This window comes from Aulonocara stuartgranti, assembly GCF_965226115.1.
Source record: "Aulonocara stuartgranti genome assembly, chromosome: 15".
NCBI lineage: Eukaryota > Metazoa > Chordata > Actinopteri > Cichliformes > Cichlidae > Aulonocara > Aulonocara stuartgranti.
Window position 1 is genome coordinate 4,824,470 of NC_138951.1, and position 27,346 is coordinate 4,851,815.

Sequence of the window (27,346 nt, forward strand, 5' to 3'; positions counted from 1 at the left end):
TCTGAAAACAAGGAACACAAACGGTTTTATTTCCAAGAAGAGATGCCGTTACATCACCATTCACATGAAATCAGCCACATTTTGGCTTGAAGACATCAAACAAAGCAAAAATGGTGGTATTTTAAGTGAAGGATGGGACAATAAATGCATTGAATTCACTCAGACTGAGATAAGATAACCAGTGTTTCGATATCATCCAAAGACAAACTGTTATGCAATTAAAAAAAAACCCCACAATATTCACAGAATCTATTTACATTAGGTACACGTCTACCACAGCTACACGTCTTGCATCGCTTCCAAAACATCAGGTTTATGTGTACTGACTTATTCAAAGATGACTTTATAATGCTGATTTAATGTGTTACGTTACAGGTTAATGCAAACAGGAGACAACACGGGTGATTTCTACCAAAAAAAACATTTAAAGTGCAACTACTGATGAGCTTTACTGCATTAGTAACAGATTAGTAACACATTATCTAGCACCCATTGAAAAATTACACCTTTTAAGACGTGATAGAGTTAAAGCTGTGCATCATCCAGCTGGGAACAGACACTCAGCTTACATTGTAAGGCTTAAAATGCTGGATCGCAGAACATATCTGTATAGTTTTATTTTGCATAAGAGAGTTCAGTGAAGAATCGCTCAAAGTTAAACATAATTCAAATACATCTCGATACTCCACCTAAAAGTTGGTCATATTTAAAGATCATTCATTGCTGGAAAATATTGATATCAAAACTGATTCATTTCATGAATACATTCAGCAGGTCTCTTAATGCCGTTTTATCATTTATACAAAAAAAAAATAAATCAGCCTTTCTCTACATTATGAAAGAAGTCCACTGAGTTCAGAAAAGAGCAGCAGTTATTATCCGTGGCCCTGATCCTTTGGCTTTTTCAGACAGGCACATTTGGTGACACTTTCATTGACACACGTGACTCGAGCTGCCAATATCAGCAGAAAGCAGAGAAACTTCAAGTAAGACTGTGAAGATGATGTTAGAAAAAGATGCTGCATCCTTAGTTCATTTACACACAAATTAGTCTTTTCCAACCAGCTTCCCAGAACAAAAACTCCTGCTTCAATCAACTGTGCCCATGTGAGAATAGCACAGAGGGCAGGTGGATGCACCCTTACCTGCTTGGTCCCAGGCAGCGCCTTCACTTAAACCTAACAATGAGAAGGTGTCTGAAGCAAACCGCCTCCTGCCGTGTTGTACATGTGAGAAGAGACGACTTTCACAAAGGCTCCGATGTGATTCGGAGTCCAGAGTTCACATGTGAAGACATCTTTAGTCATGAGTGAGATTTCAGTGTGAGACTCTCAGAGCGTAGATTCGTTTTTGTAGTGAAAGGACGTTTGTTACAACTATGCAAATTCTAGGTCAGGTTCCAGTTCTTTTTCTACGTCTATCCAGGACCGTTTCTTTGCGCTGGGGAAGTCTTTTCCTAAAGCACCGCGTGTTAAAGGCCTCGACGTCTTGGTGGTAGGGCTTTCAGTTGCCTTAGCGGAGGGATTGCATTTAAGTTTCTTAGAGCTGGATCTGAGGGGACTACTTGCAGGACGCTTAACTGGTGCCGACTTTCTTTTCGGAGGCCTTCCTCTGGGTCGTTTGACTGGCACAGGAATATCTGCTACTTTACCGACATTGCCTGCGAGGCCCTCAGCTTCCTTCTTGGTCTCTTCCAAAGTAATTTTTTTACTTTGTTTCTCTTCAAGCAGCACAGATATTTCACCTTTGCTGACACATTTATTGGTCTCTTCTATCACACTACACTTTTCCTTTTCACCCACAGCAGTACTTGCAGGGTTCCTTCGAGGCCTGCCCCTTCCTCGACGGGCTTCTGGAAGGCTTGGATCGGCCTCGGACTTGACAGAACACACACGATTAAACCTCAAGTGGGCAGCTGGAAGAGTTGTGCTCATGCCTGCACCTGTGCTGCCCTCACTGTTGTTTTCTGTAGCTTTAAGATCCACTGAAGGCACAAACATTGATTTGTTAAGGGTGGCAAGCTCAGCCTGGGGGGAAATTACACCCGAAACTTTCGAATCGGAATCTGAAGATGCCGTTTTGCTCTTGAGGTTATGCCCAGTTTCCGAATCCAAAGGCAGGTCTGATGCAGATATGGTAGCGTCTGATGGCTCAAATAGCTTCATCTTAGCTGAAGAGCTAGCATCACCTTCCTCTTCATTCTTCCTGGGTTTCATGACCATGAGTGTATAGAAGCCTTGGCCAACTGTAAGATAAAAACACAAACATATGCAATAATATTATAGTAACACATTTAAATGGAAGATAATTTAAATTTGGTGTATTAACTGATCAAAGTGCTTACTTGGTTTCAGACATGAGGGAAGTATGAGCCTGCCAGTCTTGGAGCGAATAAGAGGAAGAGCCAGAGGCTTTGGAGTGTGAACCTTGGTGCTGGTGCAGTTAGCTGTTGGGGATACAGGTGAGGCTCCTTCTTTGGCTGTGGGGGCCTGAGGTGAAGCTTTACCGGGCGGGTCTTGAGACTGCTGATCTGTTTGGGAACTGGAAATGTGGGAACCAGTAGCCTGGTCTGGCTCTCCAGAAACTTTCTGTTTGACTTCTAAGTTTGATGGAGACTTTTTCTCTTGGACTGAGGCCACATGGTCACCTTGCTCAATTTTCACCTGGGACCGGGGTGCAGCGTTCGCAACCTGAGCTGGAGAGGATACCAGCAGAGGCACAAGTTTAGATACAGGTGTCTTTGGACAGGATTCAGTTGGAGCTTTTCGCATGAGAGGCTGGAGCAGGGTTATCATCGTTTTTAAATTGTGTGGAGTTGTGGCTGTGTTAGCCTGAGAAGGAGCCCCGACGTCAGGCTGTACTGAAGATGAGGGCGTGGGGTTAGACTTGGGAGCACTGGCTTGTAGTAAAGCGGCTCTGGACTGTAGCAGGTGGGAAAAGAAAGGCGTCCACTTCACCGTCTTCTCTTTCCTTTTCTGTTTTTCGCACACCTCCTTTAGTTTGTGCCTGATCACATTTTGAGACTTTCCTAAAAATGTTATATTTGAAAAAACAGAAAGTTAGTGACAAGCAGATCTGCTGGCGATCAAGTCTCTATGTTGACACAAGAGCAGGATGTCGTACACAAGTGCTGGATAGCAAGCTTCGAGTTATTCTCCATGCAAACTCAGTGCATTCAAACAGTACAAAAACCAATACAGGGCAAGAAAAGGTGCATTAACACAGAGTGTACATACCAGACAACTGAGAGAGTGTCTCTACATAGCCCGACTGTATCTGCGTCAGCATCTTCTTTGCCTGTTCTAGATGTTTGGAGGTCCTAACCAGGCTCTGAATTTCTTTCTGGGCCTAAAAAACACAAAATGGCAAAAACGAGTGTTGACGGTGAGGCCAAAAACTCACACCTACAGATCTGCGAAAAAGTGTTTGCCCCCTTCCTGATTTCCTATGTTTTCATCAAACAAACTTAAATAGTTGACAAAGACAACACAAGTAAACACAAAATGCAGTTTCTAAATGAAGGTGTTTATTATTAAGGGGGAAAAAAATCAAAACCTACATGACCTGGTGTGAAAAAGTGATTGCCCTCTAGACCTAATAACTGGTTGGCCCAGCCTTAGCACAACAACTACAATCAAGCGTTTGCAGTAATTGGCAATGAGTCTTTTACAGCGCTGTGGAGAAATTTTGGCCCACTCATCTTTGCAGAATTGTTGCAATTCAAGCACATCGGAGGGGTTTTGAGCATAAGTCGCCTTTTTAGGGTCATGCCACAGGATCTCAGTCGGATTCAGGTCAGGACTTTGGCCCGGCCACTCCACAGTCTTCATTTTGTTTTTCTTAAGCCAATCAGAGGTGGTATTGCTGCTGTGTTTTGGGTCACTGTCCTACTGCAGAACCCGTGTGTGCTTCAGCTTGAGGTCACGAACAGCTGCTCGGACATTCTCTTTCAGGATGTTTTGGTAGATGGCATTTTGCTGAGGCAGCTAAACACCCCCAGACCATTACACAACCACCACCATATTTTACTGTTTGTATGTTCCTTTTCTTAAAACACCTTCATGTTAGTTTGACACCAGATATAATTGGATACACACCTTCCAAAAAGTTCACCTGTTGTCTCATCAGTCCAGAGTTTGTTTGTTTTTTTCCAAAAGAGGCAAAACTAAGATGATCCTTTATGTTCTTTTTGCTCAGCAAGAGCTTGGATGAGGCGTCCCTGGGCTCTTGTGTAATCTTGGTTGATTGGTAATTCCAGGGTAGGTTTACCATTTGTGTGCTTCGCTGGAGTCCCACAGCTTTAGAAATGTCTTTCTAACCTTTTCCAGACTGCGAGATCTCAATTACCATGTTTCTCATTTGTTCCTGAATTTCCTCGGATCATGGCATGATGTCTGGCTTTTGAGGATCTTTTGGTCTTCTCCGCTTTGTCACACAGGCTCTATTTAAGTGATTTCTTGATTAACTCATTCACTGCCATTGACGTCTATAGCCGTCAATTGCAGTGAATGAGTCAATGGGTTTAACTCATTCACTGCCAATGGCTGGCAGTGAATGAGTTAAGAACAGTTATCAGGCCTGGGTGTGGCGAGAGAAATTGAACGCAGCCTTCCAAAGATGTGATTACCACAGTTATTTCTTGGGCCATGTAAGTTTACATTTTTCCCCCCTTAATAATAAACACCTTTATTTAGAAATGGCATCCTGTGTTTATTTGTGTTATCTTTGTCTAATATTTAAATTTATTTTGTGATCTAAAACATTTAAGTTTGAAAAACATACAAAAACATAGAAAATCCGGAAGGGGGCAACCAAACAAATGTTTAAACAAGTCTGAGTAAAGATTAAAAAAGAGAACTTTCTTTTGCTGAATATGGGCCCATAAAACCAACCAACCAACCAACCAACCAACCAAACAAACAAACAAAAAACCCTAAACTAAAAAGACTTCACTGTAAAACTGATTTTTTAAAACGTTTAAAAAATGTAAAAACTAAACCACAAGTGTGTCATATTTAAGGAGAATTTGACCCAGTAAAATTAATTAACTATCACCATATAATTTTTCCTCTGCAAGCTTCCTTTACTCTTATTTTTATTTGTGCTCTGTGACCACATGTGGGGGGGGGGGGGGGGGGGGGGGGGGGGAAACGGTGCTACATATATATGCAAAGGTCTGTACGTGCTAGCAACAATTTACAAGTTTACAAACTCAAACTGATTCGGACCAGAGGAAACTCCCACATGTTTTTCCATTGACAGGAACTCAAATCTACGTTTATCTTTCTGGACAACTTAATGAGAACATGACCTTGTTATTGTGATAAAAAGTATTAAAAAGTAGTAGAAAGTGCACACAACCTTCAGTGGAATTACATTTTCCCATTAGTTGTCTTGCAGTTTCCACTTTAGAAGGAAAAATGCAGCATGCAGAACTAACCAATGACAGGAGGCGGAGCCTGGGAGCTCTTGGGTCACTCCGTAGGACAGCCTGGAGTTTATCGAAGAGGTTTCGCTGTTCCGATCTTCTCAGCCGTTCTAGCACTGTGTGGTTCTCGCGCCTCTTTTTGGTTTTTGTCTCACCACAATCAATGAGATCCTGGAGGAGATGCAGTGAAAACTCAAAACACACTATACATACTGCCTTATAATACAAAGAACTGTGTTCCTACTATAGCTATATAAAGTGAGGGCAATTAAATATGGTGGTCTAAGCTGGCGCTTGTCTTACCTGGGAGTCGAGTTCCAAAAATGATCCCAAATCTTCTCTGGAATCTCTAAATGATGATAAACAAATTTCAGCTGTGACGGTAAATAACAATTTTATGCTTTAATTTCAACATCCAGATGTTCATTTTTTATTACCGTGATTGCAGTACTCCCTTGGAAAGAGCTTTCTTCAGTTTAGCGATGGCCATCTGTTGTTTCACTTCTTCTACAGTCTCAACATCCACCGTCTCATCCTGAAGACAACATCATTCATGATGAGCTTTTTCAAACAACGTCAGGATTAGGCCGACTACTTTTTCATATTTTCTAAAGCAATTTAGTGTTTTTATAATTAGAGTTAAAGATGAACCAATTTGAATTTTTGCACCCAGTTTAAATTTTACATGTATTTAAAGTTGGACTGATTTGTTTCTATGAGCTGACAGCTGATTTTTTTATCTTTACATTTATAATAAACCATTGTCCACTTACAGTTTAGAGGGCCTTCCATTAAAATAAATCACTAAGCACTCAAAGAAAATAAAAAACAAGTGTAATTCTCAAACTTACATCTTCGTCTCCCTCTCCTTCACTGTCTGATGAGTAGGAACTTGTGTCTGAAGCGATGTCTAGGTTTGATTCTGCCTGCTTGCCGTTGGCCTCATCGCCCTCGTCTGACGGGATCTTCCCATCACAAACCAGCTCAGGGGAGGAGCCGGGCTCTGCTAATTTGCTGCTTAAAGAGCTCTTGACTGCGTTCACTGTGTCCGCAGCAGGACACTCAGCTGCACCGTCTTTTTTTAACAGGACATCATTGTTCGCCATGTTTGATGCTTTTAGATGTCCTGACTGTTGTGCTGCATCATCAGCTCCGGGCGCTGGGAGCTGAATGAGGGTAAAGCCCCCGGGCAGGGAGACACCAGGTAGCTTCTGTCCTCCGGTGCCCTGGTTGGACGGAGGGCAGATCCTGAAAGAATAGGTTCCACTCTGTCCTAAAAAGCTGGGGCTTTTCAGTGATTGTGAGACGGTGAGCGAGACAGGCGAGGAGGAGGAGCTGGTCTGGAAGGAAGAGTCTGAGTTGTGTTGGCCTGAGGAAAGTGATTGGACAGAGCTGATGTTGGATGATTTCTGTGACTGTTGCCCCAATGAGATGCGTCCCTTGCTCTGGAGGCATGGAGGGAATAAGAAAACTGAAAAAAAGAAAAAACTAGTTCAGCATGATGAGATGATAATATTTGCATTATTTTAACAAAACTGTGTTTTTAGCGATACATGTTTACTTCTATTCTATTTGATTAAGCTGATGTCACTTCTTGAGGTTCATCTACCCTCTATCAATTCTAATGCTTTAACAAATCATCTGGTCCTTACCACAACTTAATGTTATATAAATACAACCCCAGCTGACATCTTACACTGTCCTATTATTTATTCAACAAAAATTAAGCTAAGAAGGAAAAGCAAACTAAAAAAGCGTAAGTACTCTTTTACTGCTTCGATCAAAACTAAGAGAAGAAGCCATTTGCTGATAACCAAAGGCACTTTATTAACAGATCATCAGTAAGGTTGAGCACCTCTATAAAAGCAGAAGGTTTGGTAGTTTGCAGGTCTAGCGCATTCACAATTCCAAGGAGGAGAGACATCAGCAATCACCTTAGAGAACCAACTGTTCCCCATCAGTCTCTGATGGCTTAAAAGACCATGATTCTACAGTAAGAATGATTATTTACAAGTAGAAAACATCAAAGACAGCTGTCAATCTTTCCAGGGGCCTGTTCTTCGTACGTCGCTTACTACATCCAAGATCAAATGACACATCCAAGACCAAACTATCGCGCTAACCGTGAGCTCGCTAATCCGGTTCCCCGAACACACCTGCTGTTGACGATTAGTACAGCTGGACGCAGTAATGTGACATCACTGGGTGTCGTAAAAGGGGCTACGCATCGATAGTAGAAACATTGATCGGCAACCCGCTGATTGGTCGGCGAAAATGTCGAAGGGGCGCGCACGGTATTTTCCGGCAGCAGAGCAAGAACTCATGAGTGAGGGATTTCAGGAGTTTCAGAGTTTAATTAAAACGCAAGAGAACACTGCAAAGGCTGCAAAAGCAAGGAGAGAGGGCTGGCAGAAAGTTGCTGACAAATCAAACTCGTAGGTAATTTAATAATAATAATAATAATGGATTGGGTTTATATAGCACTTTCCGAGGCACCCAAAGCGCTGTACGATACCACTATTCATTCACTCCCACATTCACACACTGGTGGAGGCAGCTACGGTTGTAGCCAGGCTGCCATATCGCGCCATCGGCCCCTCTGGCCAACACCAGTAGGCGGTAGGGTAGATCTATCATATGACACTATATTGTCCAATATCATATGGCATTATATTATATTATAATATGTTATATTATATCCCCTTTCACATTAGAGCCACAACAGGACCCACAAGAACATGGGAACAAGTAAAAGTGAAATACAGGAGTATTCTACAGAATGGTAATATATTGCTCTTATATTGCTTTTCGTCTCTTGGCAAGGGACCCTGTAATACTCTGTTAGTTTGTTCATAACAGCAACCAAGAAAAGGGCAGAGCAAAAAAAAAGACAGGTGGTGGTCCTGCACCCCCTCGTCAACAAGTTGGTTAAGTAAATAATACCCTCACGGGAATATCGATATCTCTCTATGAGCACACTGTCGCGCTGAGCTAAAGGATCCTGTCTATCCCGCAATATACGCTGAATTCTGAGGACTCTCCTTATCAATCTTGCACCTTCCGCAATGGGTTGGTCGCGTATACGGACAGGACATGGCTGCGACAGGCTTCCCAAATCCACCTTCGCTTTTATAGCCGTGGTCTCCCATCTTGATTACACGAAGTAATTTACAATTACTACTCTGAAATATGAATTACATCTGTAATAATCACATACATGTAATAGAATGTTAATAGTACATTTCCCTTTTTTAGGAAATGACCTGTATGTATCTGTGTGACATCAATAAAAGGATCAAGTGCTGCATTATCTTTAGTTACATTGATGTTATTTATTTATGGTGAAACAGTGGTGGAATATCGCTGTTGCTTTCGTATGAATGACGCGGACATACCTGCGTGGCCGCGATCTAATCCTGTTTACATAAAGTAAACCTGCTCCCGAGCAGGTTTACGCTTACGGCTCTGTTGCTATGACAGCAAGTCCCGGATGAGCTTCGGGGAACCGAACGATCCAGGATCACGCGAAATCGTCAACAATCTCATCCAGCTAACTCACTTAGCGAGGTACGAAGAACAGGCCCCAGGAGTAGATATCTCAGAAAATTCACCCTAAGGTCAGACTGTGCAATGATCGGAGAAACTGCAAGTAGTTCATGACAGTACAACAAATACTGTCATGGCTTGTTTGGGAGGGTTGTGGTGAAAAAGGATTTTCTCTCTAAAAAGAACATGGCAGCACAGCTCAAGTTTGTGAAGTTGCATCTGAACAAACCACAAGGAACAATGGGAATGGAAAGATCAAAGTGGAGATGCTGATTGTCATAAACCACAGCACCATGTTTAGCCTAAACCAAATACCAACTGACAAGCATGGTGGTGTAGGGGTGGTAATTTGGTATTGTTTTGCAGGAATTGGAATTGAGAATCGGTTCTTGTAGAGGACTGGAAAATAGTGGATATGGACATTATTTTATTTTCATTGCACAAAAGGCTGAGAGTGCGATTGTAAAGTGGAGACTGCTCTAGGACAGAAACAAGCCACTGCTGAACTTCAACAGGTAACAAACTGATGACCTCAGTTTCTACCGGCTCATGTTTCTACAGTAGAATCACCATGACAACCGCTTTAAAATCTGTACTGGTTTTCATCTTTGACTTGTGCTGTCGGCTTTGTGTACGTACCTAAATACTAAGAGAAAGATCACACTTGTCCTCATCGGGATAGGTATTTGTGTTGGTGTGTGGGGTTGTAGCCTGTATGTTTATATTTTTAAATGGCAGTTATGAGACAGTGTGTTTCAGATCATTTTAGAGAGTAACATGAAAGCAACGTAACGAGTAGTATAACGACTGTTTTTATCGTGGGTGTAATTAACTACGGTACTGCATTAGTTTTAAGAAAAGTGTTCTGCATATATGCAATAATTACTTTAAAAAAAAAAAAAGAATGACCCCAACACTGATCACAACAAAAATCTCCAAAATTCACAAAGATTTGAACACTCAGCATGTAATTAATTTGCATAAATGTAATGTCTTTGATACGCTGCTTAGAGGTGGTGGTGACTCAAAGTGGAGCCAATGAGAATCAATAAGGAATCGGAATCGCTAAATTCTTATCAATTCCCATCTCTACACAGGACCTGAGTGCTTTGGAGTCACTAAGTCAACCCTGAACTTCTCTGTATACCAAAGTATTCCAGAGTCAAACGTGAGGCCATCTGTCTAACAGCTAAAACTCGGCCAAAACTGAGTCATGCAACAGGACAATGATCCCCAGCACTGTCATTTACAGCAGAATGACTGAAAACAAAAAAATCAGGGTGTTGCACTAACCCAGTCAAAGTCTAGACCTCAACATGATTGGATCGCTGTGATGGGAACTTAAGAGAGCTGTGCATAAATGAATGCTCAATGAACTGAAGCAACACTGTAAAAACGAGTGGGGCAAAATTCCTCCACAGCAACGTGGGATACTGGTAAAGACACACAGAGATCAATTACTTCAAGTTACTGTATGATTGGGTGTACTTAGCTTTTCACACATATTTCTGCTATTCATGTGAGGCGGTATTTCAGAATTTTATAGCCTGGTAAGAATCAAATGTTTTATTATGCACTAAATCTCGGACATAAAAGTGGTGGACTTTTTTCACATGACTATACTAAAAACTGTTTTAGCTTCTGCTCAGCTAGAACACGTGAAAAACCACATTTACTAAGAGCCTTTCCAAACACACTGTCCTGTTTTTCAGCATCACGTCCTTTAAGACGATGATAAAGACAGCGAATATCTTAAGCACGCAGTTACAAATTGCTTCACAGTTTGAATAAAAACAAACCTCGTGCATAGTATCTCTATTGGTTTATATGCACACACACTTACATGCAAGTATTCGGTGTGAATTACAGGAATGGGTGATGAACCAAGGAAAAGCTAAAATGAGTTTTCAGCAGTCAAAAGGCAAACCGCTGATTTAACCGACGTGATGGGCTGAGGAAGTGAGTTTCAAAATTTAGCCGCTACAACCTCAAAAGCACAGTCAGCTCTAGCACTGCTGCAGAAAAAGGACCTGAACCATTTAAGGCTTTGTATGTGATTTTTAAATGAATTCTGATTTTCACTAGAAAGCCAGAGAAAGGGAAGAACAGGCAGCACATTTAGGAGGTGGTAGTTTTGAATAAAGCAGATCAGGTATGTAAAACAAAGTGCCTCTGCTGTGGTCTAGCAACAGAGAGACAAGCTTACCTGGTGACGGCGTTAGTGTCTTCAGATCAGTAGTTTTCCTTGCAGCGATACTTGGACTGACTAATGAGCTTGCAACTTTTACGGTGCCAGTTTTTGGAGTGCTGGTTTTATGTGTAGAGTCTGATTTCTGAGAATTTTTCTGAGGAACATCAACTGAAGCATTTAGTCGTCCTGTGACGTAGGCAGCAAGGCGGTTAGCTGGATGCAAAGATCCCATCTTTCCAAGCTGCAGTCTGGCCTGATTGTAGGATTTGCCATTTACCTGCAGTGGAAGGAATGCATATGTATATTTTAGAAAGTACCTGTATATTTCAGCTGGTGTAGCTGTGTGTTTGTTAGTCCTTAAATAGCCACACACTGTTATCTTTTCCAAAGGATAAATCCAATTACTGAATGCAAATCACATTTTTTCCCCCTTCAACATCCAAACCTCAGTGCAAATTTTTTCCAGTGACAATCTGTAACGGAGAATTTAAAAATTCCCAGGCACATGGATGTATTTGATCCAACTTTACAAAGCCCTTACCTGTATAAGTCCAGGTGCTTGGTAACCAGCAGGTTTTCTCTCGGCTCTCAGCGTTCCTGCAGGCATCACTCCACTCAGAAAGGGTGTCACTCCAAACCACATCTGCGGCTCTTCGATTTGGCCATCTTCCTCCTCTGCATCAGTGTTCTCATCAAGGCCTTTACTGGTATGCATTTCCTCATCACTGTCACATTCATCATCATCATCATCACAATCACTGGCTTTTGATGGTTTGCTAATTTGCACCTATAGAAAAAAAAAAAGTACAGAACTGTAGAGAACGCCGTACATCACGTCATCACACGAAAAAGCAACAAAGCAAAGAAAGTGAGGACAAATGTTCCAACAGTCAAAAGCAGGATTATTAGGCACCCAACAGATAGCAGCCACTGAGGAAGCCACTGCAACATGGGAAGTGCCCAAACAGTAGTAACCACAAGGACCATCTGAGGCCATCTTCCAAAGCTGGTCAAACTCAATAGATGCCGATGTTAAAATGTCAGACTTTAAAGCAGAATCAGTTTAATTTTCTTTATATTGCACCAAATCACAACAACAGTCGCCCACTTAGCTCAGCGGAATTAGCAGGCAACCATATGCCGCATGGCTGAGAGCGACCGGCCCGGGTTCGAATCCGACATGCAGCCCTTTGCATGTTTTCCCGTCTCTCTCGCCTTCTGCTTTCCTGTCACTCTTCACTGTACCCTTTCAAATAAAACCGTAAAAAGGCCCAAAAAATAAATACATTTTTGGTTCTGTAGCTAACTACACCCAAACTGTAAAGAGTGATTTTTTTTCAAAAACCCATCCATTTAAACAGCATTAAGGGTTATTATAGGCATGGTAAGGTGTGAGCACACATAGCCTGCACATATTGTTTGTACTGCCTAATACAACTAAATACAACTGCTCCTGAGTTTAGGCATCAAAACATGATTTCACAATCCAGTGGGTAACTCTTTCTAATATAGTCTATACCCAAATCTTCAGTACCTGGTAGGTGACGATGGAGCCGCTGGGCTTCCGCATAATGATCTTGCTGATTGGCCAGATGCGGTAAGGACCAATGTAGAAACGCTGGGAAAGCTGATCACGATTCATCCGCTGACATAAAGCCTCCAGGATCATCCTCTGGTCGTTCTGCCACCGACACACTGACTGGATCTGTATTTGCTTCCTTGCTCCTACTTCACTACATGCAGTTTCCTGAGATGCGTTTTCACCTGGAGGTTACAGGGAAATATGTTTTTAAACAACTACAAACACCTTTAATATCCCACTTCACTACAGTGCAGCTATTTTTCTTACCTGCTTTGTTGACAGTTGGTAAAGTGCTGTAGTACTTGTCAGTGGTTTTTTGTGGTTTTGTTGGGGCGTTTGGTGCAAAGATCTTAGGCTCTATGGTGACTTGAGGAGGCGGCTTGCTATTGAACTCTCTTACACGAGCACATGTCATCATGCTCTCCAAATATTTATACACTGGATCCTTGTCTTCTTCACGTATCTGCAATGAAGATTTTAGTCTCTTTTTAATGAGATTACAGGACAAATTGTAAACAAATACAAAGAAAAACTTATTTGCTTTGTTTTTTGCAATTGACAAACTTAGCAATTATCAATATGGCAAAATAACAATCTTCAGCATCAGCATTTAATTAAAAAAAAAAAAAAGCAATTTTATTTTACCGGTTGTGGAAATACACTGTTGCGTCTTTGGACCTTTGGTGTAACCACATGGAGGGGTGCAATTTTTGGAACAAAAACTGCTTCTGGATCCTCATCACTGCCATTACGCTTCCACAGTTTATTAGCATGTGAGCCTTGGCGGGGCTGGACCACATGTTCCATATTAGTCATCGCTGGGGAGGGCAAAAAGTATCTCATTAACACTTGTGACCAAACTGAGCAAAGAAAGACTCTGAAAGACTGCGGTCAGAATCAGGGAAAAAATCGTCAACAACACACAAATGATACTGAAATAACTTGAACTCGATCTTACAGTAAACAGGATGTTCTTGGCTCTCCCCTGTGGACGTCTGCTTAGTGATCTTGCGTTTGAAGCAGGCACAGCCAAACATGCATTCAGGCCGCCTGCAGTGGAGATGGCCTCTGTTCAGGTGCTGCAGACTGGAACACACACAGCCGAGTCTGCAGAACTCTTGACCACATTCAGGTCCAGCAACTTTATTTGGAGAAGGGGGCACTTTCAAGATCTGGCTGGGCTGCGTCTGGTTAAAATGAGAAGTGAGAGTCATCAAAAGAGTTTGAAAAATCACTTTGTGTGCTTTTCTTTAATGTACCTCCTTTACATTTGATATTATAAAAGCCAGGGAGACTTTGAAAAACATCACTACAGAATGAAACAATGAAGTCGTCACTGACATTCCTACACTTCCTGCAGAGGACAAACATGCTACATACCTGTTTTGTCAGTAACACAGTCAGAGCAGCTGACAGCCTCTCTGTAGTCAGCTGTGTTCTGCTGAAGCCCTGGTTCAAAGCTGCCGTCTCCATTTCCAGCAGCTTGTGCTGGAACTTGGTGAGCCCCGAAGGTTTGGACATCGGCCCCTGGTTCTGACCAAAGCTCATCTCTGACAACCTGGGGAAGAAACATGAAATGAGAAGAATTGTTCATTGAAAAGATGTACTGATGTGAAGCAAAACTACAGCTACAGGACTAATTACAAAGCAAGGAAGCCTATGTATATGCCCGCCAATGTAGTGGTGAAAAGGGGGGTTGCACGATCAATAACTGCAGTCATTTTCACTGGATGTGGCTGGATTTGGATAACCCAAAAACTACAGTATGGGTGAGAAGAAAATGGATGGATATTATAACCTTTGATTAAAAAAATAAATAAAGATGTATAACCACCCAAACAAACTGATAAAAAAAAAGTGAATGGACTTAAAAAGTGCAAAATAGTTCATGACTGAAAATGTAACATTTTGTTTTTTTTCCCCTCTTTCTAATAATTTTATTAATTATATTTCTATAAATACAATTCTAATATCAATTTAATAGATACTATGGATTCTACATTGTTCGAAAACAGTCTACTATAACGCCGTAGTTTTGTGAAACTCATAAACAACTAGTGGAAAAAATACTGATGGCTGTCAGTGTTACCTCTCTGTTGTTGTTGCTACCACTCCTAATAAGCCCCTTTCCATTAGTTCCTACTCAGATCGACTCACGAGTTCGCCATGGTTTTCCATTAGGTCATAGCACCTGGTACCAAGTACTAAAATAGTACCTGCTCGGCCGGAGTTCCAAGTGATCCAAGCAGGTACTAAAATGTGACATCGTCAGACTGCATGCCACCGATTGCCTGGTCAGTGGCATCATTCGATGAGTCATGAGAGTGTCGACCATACAAATTAGGTGCTATTTGATTGTCAAGTCAAGTTGTGGCGAGTCGATCTTAGTAGGTACTAATGGAAAAGTCCCAATCCTAGGTGACTTCCTGCTTTTTTTTCTTTCTTTTTTTTTAAATAAAAAATTGACCTCTAACTGTGACCTTCAGACCAAGGTCAAACTGAGATTCAAACTCCTCTGGGACTTTTAGCAGATTCACCTATGGTATGGTTTTAAAATCCTACGTAGACAAGTTCTTGAGTTATCCCTTTCACAAACCTGGGTGTCCACACCACCCACCCAACCGTCAGGGTGACGACAATATCCCATCGGCCTTTTATGGCTGAGGGGTAAAAAGCTTTTGGTGGATAAATTGAAGAATAATTTAAAGTGCATTAAAGTCACAAAAGAAAGAAAGTCCTGAGAGTGCAGGTGGAGAGTTGAAACTCACTTTAAGCTGGTAAATGACAAATGATAAAACTTGCATAAAACTTGCAGCTGGGTTTTGAAAAGCATCAACTAATACTAAACCTGTACTGTAGTTACCTACAAAACAATGTAGGTAACTACAGTAAATCAGTATATTTAGAGGGCTTTCATAAATACAAATACAAAAAGTCAGTATCAGTGATCATCGTGGCATTTTTCCCATTTTGAAATGAAAAATCTTTGGTTTTGTTGCATCTATTTTATGAGAAATGTCACCTTAGAGGAATTATAAATTCTTACTATTGCAACAAAGTATCGATTCTCAACTCAAATAACCTTTAGCCACATCAGTAGCCAATCAAATTCAGAACACAAAACATGTGATCAAATGTGACTAAATTTAAAATATATCCTTACCTCTGTGAAACTCCCTGATTCTGGGTATTACTAGAACCACAAGCATCACTCGGCTGCCTCAGCGAGGACGCAGCCTGGAATGTGAATTTAGCTCCTGCTTGATGGGGGGCTGCTGGCGTGGCCAGCGGAGGAGCAGGTGACGTCAGAGCAGAATAGAGCAGTGGTTTGTGGGATAGGGGACAAGGCCTGTTGGCCCCCACCGGGAATTTCGAAGGAGCCTTTCGATGCTTGAGAACGCTGTCCAGGGTCTTTACATAGCTGGAGCTTTTAGCGGGCAGCTGATAGGACACCGAGCCTTCTGGGTTTGTAGAGAAAGCAGCGGCGCGCTCGCTGATTTGCTGAGCTTCGCTTTCCAAGTACTCATCCAACATGTTGCTGCAGAAGGCAGAGAGGTTCTTTTGTAATCCTTTTAGAGAGAAAGAAGAAAGGGACTTTAATTTATTGAGGAAGAATAATGAATCAGACACAAGTACTTTCAGCTGGTTTCAGCTCAGTTAATCTTTTGGTAATTAGAATGACTACACTAATCCCACGGCATGATAAAAGGAACATTGCAGCAACAATATGACGAGCAGCCCTTACCTTCACCGTTGGAAGACGATGTTTCCTTGGCTTTTACGAACTTGTTTTTCCACCCCTTTATTTTCGTCATGTCACTTGTCTTTCCCGTTCTGGAGATGAAGGGTAGTGCCTCATCTGTGCAGCAAACATAATGCCTTTAGTTACAGGTCACAGCACACTATTATGTTTTAACAATGCCAGCCTGAGTTCTGCAGCAGAAACACAAATTTTAATCAGAATTTGATGCCAATTTTATTCTCTTTGCTGAAGAGAAAATTGTACTCCTTCAAGTTCAGCTGTTCTTTTCTTATCTGATCGCCCAAGAGCCATCACCTAATCACTTCTGTCTTGACATTATGCGAAGGTTTAATGTGGCATGACTGACAAACTCATCAAGAAAGATCTGCAACCTCATATGACACACACCCTTTGAAAACCCACACAACAAATCTCAACTTCTAAAAAAGAATCTGAGATTTCCAACTAGCTTTTCGGTCTCTGCGTCATAGCAGCCGATGTCAGCAGTGATGGCTGTCATCACTTTGGCTTGAATGTTTGAAGCTAGTGAAGGGTACAGAGGATGTTTAAAATTCCAGTCAGTACCCGACTCCTTATTACAGGAGTACCGATAAGCACCCGGGGAAATGGTGCTTTTTGTACTTTTGTGAGTTTAATTCATTCCAATAAAGCTGTTAAAACATCTTCTTACAATGCCGCTGCATGTGATCATGTATGAAGTTCTTTACTTTACTGGAAAGAAACAGAAAAGCAGCTAAATTCAACACACCGAATCTTAGGGCCACACTCAGTACTTTAAAAATAGATCTCTAGTTAAGACTGGGAGACTTTCCATGCTTCGGTTTTCAATAATTTGCTAAATTCTCCTAATAAGTGACCAGCAGCACTAAGCGCTTCACCAGTATATTGCAATCAGACACATGAATCAAACTTGCTTTAAATCGAAGAATAAACCATCCATGGCACACCAATTCCCCAAGTTAGTCAATATGAACTGAGTTAGTCTGCTTTGAAGCTAGTGCAAGCTTTCCTAAAAGGCATAAAGAATTAAAAAGTTGTGATAACTAATTCACTGCTCACAGCAGTTATCGTGCCAAATCACAACAACAGTCACCTCGAGATACTTTATATTAGAAGCTAAAGATTCTATAATAAAAGAGAGAAACCTGGAACAATTAGGTGTCGTCTTATGAGCAAGCACTTGGTGAGAGTGGGAAGGAAAAACTCCCTTTAAACAGGAAGAAACTCCCCCAGAACTAGGCTCAGAGAGGGATAGCTGTCTGCCGTAACCAGTTCAGGGGTGAGGAGAGGGGCACGGCACATTTATAAATTTAAAATCCCTTTAAAAGCCTGCTTTACACTAAAATAAATGGGTTCCTGAAAACATCCTGCTGTATTCAGAGTTTTTACATGAAATAACCCAAAAGCAACTAATCGTCCAATCACAGTTCCAGAAATCAGCAGTTTCCAAAAGTTTGACAGAAGACTTAAAAACAGCTGGAGTAATAACATCTCTCTTTTTCCAGTCAAGAATCTGGCTGCAGCATTTTGGACTAATTGTAAATGAGCAAGAGATGATTGACTAAGTCCGGCATACATTGCATTACAGGAGTTCAGTTAAGATGCAACAAAGGAATGTATAACTGTTACAATATCAGAAGATTTTAAAAAAAATGTGTCTGGAGGAAACTGCACTTGTCACATTACTATCAGAGACACCTTACCAAACATGCACAAACCTGCTGAGCATGAAGTTTAGATGAAATATTATTAGTGGGCTTATAACTGCGCCAAATGTAGATATAACCACTTGCTGTGTAGCTTTGTGACTGCACCAAGCAGTTGTTAAAAAACGCAGAAAAACTTGTTTTATATAGTATTGATCATATCGATCGTGGCTCAAGGGTTGGGAGTTCGCTTTGTAATCGGAAGGTTGCCGGTTTGAGCCCCGGCTTGGACAGTCTCGGTCGTTGTGTCCTTGGGCAAGACACTTCACCCGTTGCCTACTGGTGGTGGTCAGAGGGCCCGGTGGCGCCAGTGTCCGGCAGCCTCGCCTCTGTCAGTGCACCCCAGGGTGGCTGTGGCTACAATGTAGCTGCCATCACCAGTGTGTGAATGTGTGTGTGGATGACTGAATGTGTAAAGCGCTATACAAATACAGGCCATTTACCATATTCAAGAAGTCTAATGTGACTCGCTCTAATTTGCCACTGACATCTCCACCTACTGCATAGGTCACTGTACCATTTAAAGGACTTTTCCGACAAGTCTCGCGTTGATTAGTTTTCTGCAATACTTGTCCGCCTATTTTCTTACTATGACAACAGCATACGACAAATTACTCATAAGATATTGTGCAAAAGAAGCAATCGAAGGACCTCGATCAAACATGCACAAACTGTCAAAGATTCAGCCCAACTTACCACCAGGAGACACAGTGGTGGTCTTGCTGTGTTCTGGAGGTGGTAGTGGGAGGGAAACACCCAAATACTGCAGGTCAATGGACATAGTGAGGTCTAAGGAACTCAACTTCAAGCCCACTGAGAGAAACGGTAAAAACAGTGAGAGTGTTTTGGGTTGTTTTCTTGTGCTTTAGTTTATTTTATAAAACTTAGGTAACAACTTGAAAGACTATGCCCGTTGTATACTCACCCTCCTGCAAGACGGGATGGATAACTTGTCTGTGTTTGTGGACTCTGAGCTCATTCAGCAGCGCAGTCTCGAAACGAGCCATCTTCGCCTCATCGGTCTCTGGATTCACGTTCACTGTCAACACCACAGATACAATTTCAGATTCGGGCAAACAACATTAAAAATGTATATTAAAGATTCCACAATAATATTTAAAGAAAAACAGGGTTTTAATAAAAAAAAGGCACAAAAATATTTATTCCATAGTTTAATTAACTGAAGAGAAAGAAAGAAAGAAAGAAAGAAAGAAAGAAAGAAAGAAAGAAAGAAAGAAAGAAAGAAAGAAAGAAAGAAAGAAAGAAAGAAAGAAAGAAAGAAAATCCTCACGTTGGTCGCTTGTTTGTGTCGGTGGTGCTGGGGTTGTTAGGGAAGCCGGAGATGCTGACGATGAGGTACTGACCATCTTGTTCCTGACATGAACCTCAAGAGCTTGCTGTGACATAAAAGAGCATTAAAGCTTAAAGATTTATTTGATATCAGGTGGAATGTTGAAGGAACCACTCCTCCCTTTATTAAATGAAACTACACCTTCTGGAAACATGCCGATGTGCTCTGAGCATCCAATGCGATCACTTTCAGTGTTTTACCTTTGAGGTGAACGACACAAACAGCAGGCCTTCTATATCATCCATCTCCGGTTGCATAGCGCCTGTCAGTGATGGGCTGTGGACGACTGTGGAGGAGGCTGCTGCAGTTTTACACTCTCTTCCCCGGGAATTTGACCAACGTCTGTTCATCTTCTTCCTCCTCTTACAGAATCGAGGTGATGATCCAGGGGTAGACGTTAAGGAATTAGCAGTCACAGATCTTGCTTTAGGCGACATCCATACTTTTAAGTCCTGCTGCACCTCAGGGGCTACACTGGTGGCAGCGCTTTCTTGCTTGGGTGCAACAAGCACAAGATCACCAAGAGCATGTTTGCCTCTTATGCAGGGGACATATGGTTCATCTTTTCTAGCAGGTTTAGACATTATGGGCTTCAGTACCAATCGGGTCTCTTGCACATTTGATAGAGAAGCAGAGTCATTTTGACTGTTTGCACTGTAAGACACATAAAAGTTAATATTGGTTATTGATACCAAACAAGTGGATTTAATCATGATCTCAGTGCAAAATCCTTTCATTTGAGGTGGAGCAGCATGTGGCAGTGGCATTTTAATAAGCTGTTTCCAGCTGTTTATCTGGCAATTTCACAAATTCCTACACCTAATGAGGCAGTCAAGTAAGAAATTAATAATGCATGCAATCCAATACAAACAGCTTGCAAAAATGTTCTGATTATTATACTTTTATATTGCATTCAAGACAACTGCAATATTTGTATTATTATATAAAGTATTTCCTCAATTAAATTTGAAGAGTTGCAAAATAAATGAATCAGAACTTGTGCAAATATTCTGAGTTTATACGTTGCAGACGTTTTTTGCAGCGATTCACCGCGTGCTGTTCCACTGTGGTGTATTCTATGTAACACACACACACACTATGAGTTTATAGACTCATCGGCCACTTCATTGGGGAAACCTGTTCACTTGCTCAGTAAAACAAACATCTAAACAGCCAATCGCATGATAGCTACTCAATGCATTTAGGCATGTGGAAATGGTCAAGTCTACCCACTGGAAGTTCAAACCAAGCGTCAGAATGGGGAAGAAAAGTGACTTTGACTTTGAATGATGCATGGTTGTTGGTGCCAGAATGGCTGGTCTGAGTATTCCAGAAAATACTGACCTATAGAGAATTTTCCCACACACCTATCTCTAGGATTTACAGAGAATGGCCCAAAAAAATTGAAAATAATCCAGTGAGTGCAAGCTCTCTGGGTGGAAAATGCCTCAATGATGTCAAAGGTCAGAGGAGAATGGAAAGACTGCTTTAAGCTGACAGGAAGCCAAACACATGCAGAAGAGCATCTCTGAATGCACGACATGTCAAACCTTGAAGCACAACACACTGACTGCCAAGTGCCAATTGGACACTAGAAGCCTGGAAAAACACTACCTGGTCTGATAATTGTCACTGCTCCTGATGGTGGTGTAACGGTCTGGGGATTTTTTTTCTGAGCAGACCAGGGCCGCCGTATTTCACAAACCATCTCAGACTAGTTTCTTGAACATGGCAATGACCAGATCACAATCCAGCAGAGCAAATTTGGGTGGACGTGCAGCAGACACATCTGCAGCAACTATTACCCCTTTTCCACTAGCACCTACTAGGCTTCGCAAGGCTCGACTCGACTCTGTTTTGGTTGTTTTCCATTACATTTGAGTACAATCTAATGTGCATGTGGTCGTTACAGCAATGCGGCCAAAAGTCCCACGATGTCATTTGTATGCTACACGAATGCCACTACAAAGGAGGACGTTGAAGCAATGGTATACTCGCTGTTTGTATGTCTTTTTGGCAGACTTAGGAAACAAGGTGTTTTTTGTGTAGCCATTTCCCTCATTGTCAAGTTTAAAAAAAATAGTGGTTTGGATTTTCGTAAGGAGACACCCTCATGACTCACTGAACGATGTCACTGAAGGGCCAGTTGGTTGCATGCAGTTTGTTGACGTCATATTTTTAATCACCCAAGACTGCTCGGATCCCCGGCAGAGTAGGTACTAAAAAAATATACCTGGTACTAGATGCTAGCACCTAATGAAAAACCCCAAAAAACAAGTTGAGGTGTGCCAAGCCAAACCAACCAGAGTAGGTACAGTAGAAAGGGGCTATACGTGATACCATCATGCCAATATAGACCAAAATTTCTGAGGAATGTTTCCAGCACCTTGCTGCCATGAAGAATTAAGGCAGTTCTGAAGGATAAGGGGAGTCCAACCCAGTACTAACGAAGTGTAACTAACAAAGTGGTTGGTCAGTTTAGTTGTCTTTAAGTGATCCGTTTGATCATGTAGGATTTTTAGGTCAATTAAATGCATAGAATATAAATGTTCAGTTACTCGTGCACTTATAATTACCTAGACTCCATCACAACAACACAAAAGTATAGCACTCACATAAAAGTATAATAGTTAGTAACAGTGTGTCAATACAAAAAACGCATTTCTCGATTTTTTTTGCTGTGACAACACAGCAATTTGCCAATGTTAAAACAAAGGAAGAAACAACACAAAACCCACCTCAGATCCAGTACCTCCTCCTGGTTTTCACTGGGTTCGGCAGGTTCGATCACTGTGGGCTGGTATTCCGTCTTCACAATAGCTTGAGCCTCTCTAGCGATTCTGTTCAGACGGGGGTTGTTCCCGTCCTCCCTAAATCCCTTTGCAAACGGGTTGTGATTAATTTTCAGCTGGGTAATCTGAAAGTTCTGATACGTCGTCACAGCCATAAATTCAGTTTGTGGAAAAGTAAAAGTCATGCTTTCATGTCCCATAACTACAGGCTTGTCAGCTGTGGGCATGCCTCCATCTGGAACAGGTATTATGTGAAGCCTAGGAATGTAGCGATGCATGGAGTGTAAGATTATATGACCATCCTGGTCTTGGGAGTTATTGGTCAGTTTGAGCTTGTAGAAGGACACCAAGCTGTTCATCCAATCTGAGCCGCGACAGGGTGAGTAATGGTGTGAAAATGCCCGGATCAGACCTTGGTTTTGATGTTCTGCTCGCCCGGTGACTTCCCATCTGGATGCACTCCAGCGGTACCTGTACTGACCCGATGGGACTATGGACAGGACCAGACTGTACTGCTGATTGGGATCCAGGCCAGTCAAGCGGTATCGGCAGTACGGGAACATGCGTCGGCCCTGCTTAGTGAGAATCATCTCGGTCCCACACTTGTAGAACTGCTTCCACACGTTGTTGTTTTCCAAAACAACACTGACACCTTTGAAGGTCAGCACCGCAGGAAAGTCTTTTTCCATGTCCGTGTTGCCAAATGTGGTCGCGGGCAACGCAGATGACCATGATGTTGATTCAGGCATATTGACGATGCTCGTTTCCGTGCACGTTAGGGAGTCTGATGCGGATGTTATATGCAAGGCTTCTGGGCTTTTTTCAACAGTTCCTTCTAAGGTAGAAGCTGATGTTACTGCAGATTTAGCTGGGCTAGCTTCAGCAGGTGAAGAAACAGCAGCACTGGAATCATTACTCGCCATGGAGACAGCTTTGCTCTCATTCACTGTATCACTAGTGAAATTAGGTCTTGTCAAGGTTGGGAACGGAGGAGCTGAAGAAGCAATGGAAGCAGGAGGAGCGGAGAAGGGCGCATTGAGCATGGTGCCCTTCTCACCTTCCACTGCCTGGTTTTCCTCCATGAGTGGGAGCTCAGAGTCTAAGGCGGACATCACCGGTGGCTCTGATCATCACACTGCATGAGACACCTGACACACAAACAAAAAAAGACAGCGTTATTTGTACGCTATAACAGCATTCACAGGTACAACATGTATTACATTGATACAATCTAACCAGCAGAATTTCATTTTAAAGACAGAAAAACAAAATGAAGAACAAATATAATATAAACAATGATCAGAGAGGATGCAATTAGAACTCATCCAAGCAGAACAAACTGTGGCAGGAAGGAAAGAGGAGCCTGGAAAGCTGCACCCAGAAATGTAAAGACTTTGCATTCAGAAATGATTACAACCAAAATGTGCCAATCAACTCAGAGACCGCTGAAAATGTGTGTTTACTTAAAGAAGCCAAACAGGGATGCACCGATGCATCTAAAGAGCAGTGGTTTTTGCTCTTGCTGACTGATATCTGACTGATACTTGAAAAAAGAAGACATTAACCAATGGCGGTTGCCGATGTTTATCTGCTGTACCTCATCAGTTTGTCCCTAAAAATGTTCAAAGATGGCCTGATGGAGAGATAAAAGACTCGTAAACTGTTCAGCTACTTTATTATTGTGAAGATGTGTTTGTTTACCATACACGAAATGGTGAAGTAAACAATAATAACAACAACAAAATATACTGATGTTCACCTCAGCAGATCTCTGTTCAGCACTACTGAGAATTGGCTAACCGCTATAGGGTGTTGCAACAGTAAGTGTTACAAATGACAAGTCCAGCATATACTGGGCTGCTTAAAGACACAGGCATTATTCAAGGCGCTGACACAAGTACTGTGAAATCAAATGAAGACTCGAGATGAATGTAGCTCATCTTAAGTGTAAAGACTTGATATCGTGTCAAAATTAAATGATCTCCGGCCACTAGTTTCTGTGACTGCCGGCTGTTTGAATGTTTTGTAAGCAAACCAGACCAAATTTCAAGACATCTGATCTGCACGAATCATAAAAACGTCCCTTTGTGTTCATCAGGACCATACTGTAAAAATAACAAAATCACTAATCAAGGGGTGTTTTTTTGTTTTGTTTTTCAGAAAGGCACATCCTGTCCCCAAATACCCTGAAAAATTAATTAGAAACTTAATTGGGGACGGAACATAATTTATTTACAACCTTGGGTTATGTGTGCTCCTCTGATGATCTCTAGCTTTTTTATTTATTTATTTATTTTGGTTAAAAATGTAAAACTACATTTAAAAGACCTGCTCTGTCTCTAAAACTGAAGTAAAACTCGTATATTTCTAAATTTTTAACAGACTAATAAGATTATTTTAAACTACATGTTAAATGCTCCTACGCAAGAACTCCTGAAGCCACCATCACACCATTCAAGACGAATACTACAAATATAAACAATCAAAAAGCGCTCAGATCATTTGAACAATTTCTCGTGGCCCTGTGGGGAAAAGTGGACTTTGCATTGCAGGAGACCACTTCAGTATGACTGACCAATGGGCTTCCAGCTCAGGACACGGACGGAAAAACAGCCCTACATTTTAAACAAGGATGAACCACTAACACCGTTTGTACCTTGAAAGCCAAGAGAAATGATCTTGGTCAACGGCACACCAGAAACTATAAAGGTAACCCCTTTTTGTTGTTGTCCTAACCCCCCTCCTCTAATTTCCTAATCACATTGTCACGCCGGCACACGGATGCTTCAAGTCTAAAGGTGTTAAACACCACAACGAGAGCCTAAAACGGCTTATCACCTCCATGTTTACAATATAAACTCCCAGCGTCACTCCCGTATAACTATTTCACTCCCTGCAATAAGAAGCGGCGTTAAGAATTTAAGTTGTTAAACCAGCAGCTCTTTCTTCCTCACACACCGCGGAGAAGGAAGGCCGCCCGCTCCACCACTCACCAAGTTGGAAAAGTTGCAGGTTTCACTAAAGCCTCACCTTTCAGCGTCGCTTCGGTACCTCGTGGCCGACCGCAGCGAGGCAACAGTATCGTTCAGCGGCGAAGCTCCAACTGTTGCACGTCGCCGTCGCCGTTAAAAGGGCCTCGGAGAATCCCTCGAACATAAACACAAACTGGCAAATGGAGGCCGAGAGCCACGCCACTGTGCTCACATCGACCGACCCGAGTGTGCACGCAGTGGAGCCAAAGCGCATGCACACTATCACCCCCCACCTCCACCCACCACCCCCCTCTTCAATGGCGCGTGATTCCCGGCCCGCCAGCTCGAGGGAAGCGGGAGTCCGCCATCCAGGAGATATACATAAATATTTCTTTTCTCTCTCGCTCGCTCTCACCTCGAGCGCGGTCCGCGCGCCGGTAAGGACAACTCTCTGCAAGTTTGCGCGAAAATGTTTAGGATGTGTGATTCGCGCACTGAGAGCAAAGGCGTGACACTTTCTCTCTCTTCCTGTCTGTTTCCTTGACTTCTTCTACCTTTTTCGATCACACTTCCATTCTCACCCTCTCTTAGCCCACACATACACACACTGTCCTCTCTGCTCCCCCCCCCCCCCCCCCCTCTCTCTCTCTCTCTCTCTCTCTCTCACTCTCACACACACACATCCGTGCTCTCGAGCTGTGACGTAACACGTTCACCATGGTGGTAGAGATCCAGTAGCCAATGCGCAAGCTCCCAATGGACGACCGGCCAGTTGTTTCATCACGGTGGCAAACGTACGAAAAAAACAAATGAACACTGAAAGTAATTTTGTATCTTTGTAGTATTATGTATCAACATTAATATGTGCAACTGAAATCAGTGGCTCATAAACTATTAACTGATTGACCTTGTCTACAAAAAAGAGCAAGGCTGATTGGCTTTGTTTACGGGACAAGATGGTGGCCAGGAGTTGAAGTTAAGAATAAATATTTGGACAAAAAATAGCATATTGAATTTGCACATATTGAATTGTAAAAAATAATTAAAAAAAGCTGGAAGAATACCGTTAGACCCTATTGGGTCGCTAATATTTTTAGCAAAACGCTCTTGATCTAAGCATAAAGTAATCTAATTTACAGGCTAGGCCTACGCTACCATACCGGAAGTGTAGTCATAGCTTATCCGGAAACCCCAGTAATAAAAATGTAATAAAAAGCTCCATAATAATAGCGAGATGGCATTCAATGTTTGAATTTTAGCCACGTGAAAATCTCAAAAACCTCCACAGTTCCTCCACTTTATCTTTGGGCAGCTGGGCTATATAGGCTACACTCTAGCCTACTGTGCTCTGCATATGTTGTCTATATGCGCATTTTGTGTAAATTGCACGCCCTAAATTAAGTGCTGTTAAGCCATTTTACCTTAGAAAGACATAGACATGGGAAACCAAAGGCAACCCTTTAGCCCAACAAAAGCAACATGAAGACAACTGAATTGGCACACAATGCTTATGTGAGTTGTGTACTTCTGTTTAGTACCAAAAGGGAAAAACAAAAACATATGCAAAGGTGTTTTGATACCTGCCACAGTTTTTGATCAGCAGGAGGTGTGAGAGCCAGTAAATCTAGTGATGTATGTGACTGAATAAATAAATAAAAGTGTTCAGTATATTTCTGCGTTGTTATGCCTTATCGTTGCGGTAATAACACTTGTATAAACATATAATAGATAATAGCACATAACAATGAAGGAAAAAGCCGTTCATTTTTCCTCATTCTGATATTTTTCTAAATTGATATTACATAAGTTTCATTAAACATGAACCATACAAAACTTACCTCTGCTCTACAGATGTTAACACTGCGGATAGCTAAGTATAAAATTAGTACTAAATCACATTTTCAGTCGGGCTCTGCAGGATCTCTGCTTTTCACAACAACCTAATAGCACAACAACACAAAACAAAAGAACGACTCTCATTCAGATCATCGGCCACGCAATCTTGTGATTTAAAA

General features: G+C 41.9%; 1 protein-coding gene across 4 annotated transcripts; it reads right to left on the reverse strand.

Annotated features, from left to right (window-relative positions):
- On the reverse strand, positions 1 to 27,316 carry mgab (MAX dimerization protein MGA b). Of its 4 annotated transcripts, none has more exons than XM_082504825.1 (22): positions 27,170 to 27,316; positions 22,306 to 23,507; positions 19,768 to 20,221; positions 19,508 to 19,613; positions 19,142 to 19,255; positions 18,913 to 19,029; positions 16,493 to 16,606; positions 15,911 to 16,316; positions 14,128 to 14,305; positions 13,706 to 13,934; positions 13,393 to 13,565; positions 13,015 to 13,210; positions 12,700 to 12,929; positions 11,707 to 11,952; positions 11,181 to 11,442; positions 6,280 to 6,899; positions 5,866 to 5,963; positions 5,732 to 5,777; positions 5,441 to 5,599; positions 3,237 to 3,348; positions 2,345 to 3,028; positions 1 to 2,245 (listed from the first exon to the last, which is right to left on the reverse strand). In XM_082504825.1, the coding sequence occupies exons 2-22, from the start codon at positions 23,469 to 23,471 to the stop codon at positions 1,377 to 1,379; spliced, it is 6,579 nt and encodes a 2,192-aa protein (XP_082360951.1). In that variant the 5' UTR covers positions 23,472 to 23,507; positions 27,170 to 27,316; the 3' UTR covers positions 1 to 1,376. The 4 variants fall into 4 exon arrangements, with proteins under 4 accessions (XP_082360951.1, XP_082360952.1, XP_082360950.1 ...); XM_082504826.1 differs by lacking the exon at positions 27,170 to 27,316 and adding an exon at positions 25,747 to 25,956; XM_082504824.1 differs by lacking the exon at positions 27,170 to 27,316 and adding an exon at positions 25,390 to 25,956.
- Between the last annotated feature and the right edge of the window lie 30 nt (positions 27,317 to 27,346).

Coding starts and splice junctions, on each gene's coding strand:
- mgab (XM_082504825.1), bottom strand. CDS start 23,471: ATGTCCGCCTTAGACTCTGAGCTCCCACTCATGGAGGAAAACCAGGCA. Junction 19,614..19,767: donor TTGTGTCGTTCACCTCAAAG/GTAAAACACTGA, acceptor TTTATGTCACAG/CAAGCTCTTGAGGTTCATGT. Junction 11,443..11,706: donor AAGCACCTGGACTTATACAG/GTAAGGGCTTTG, acceptor CTTCCACTGCAG/GTAAATGGCAAATCCTACAA.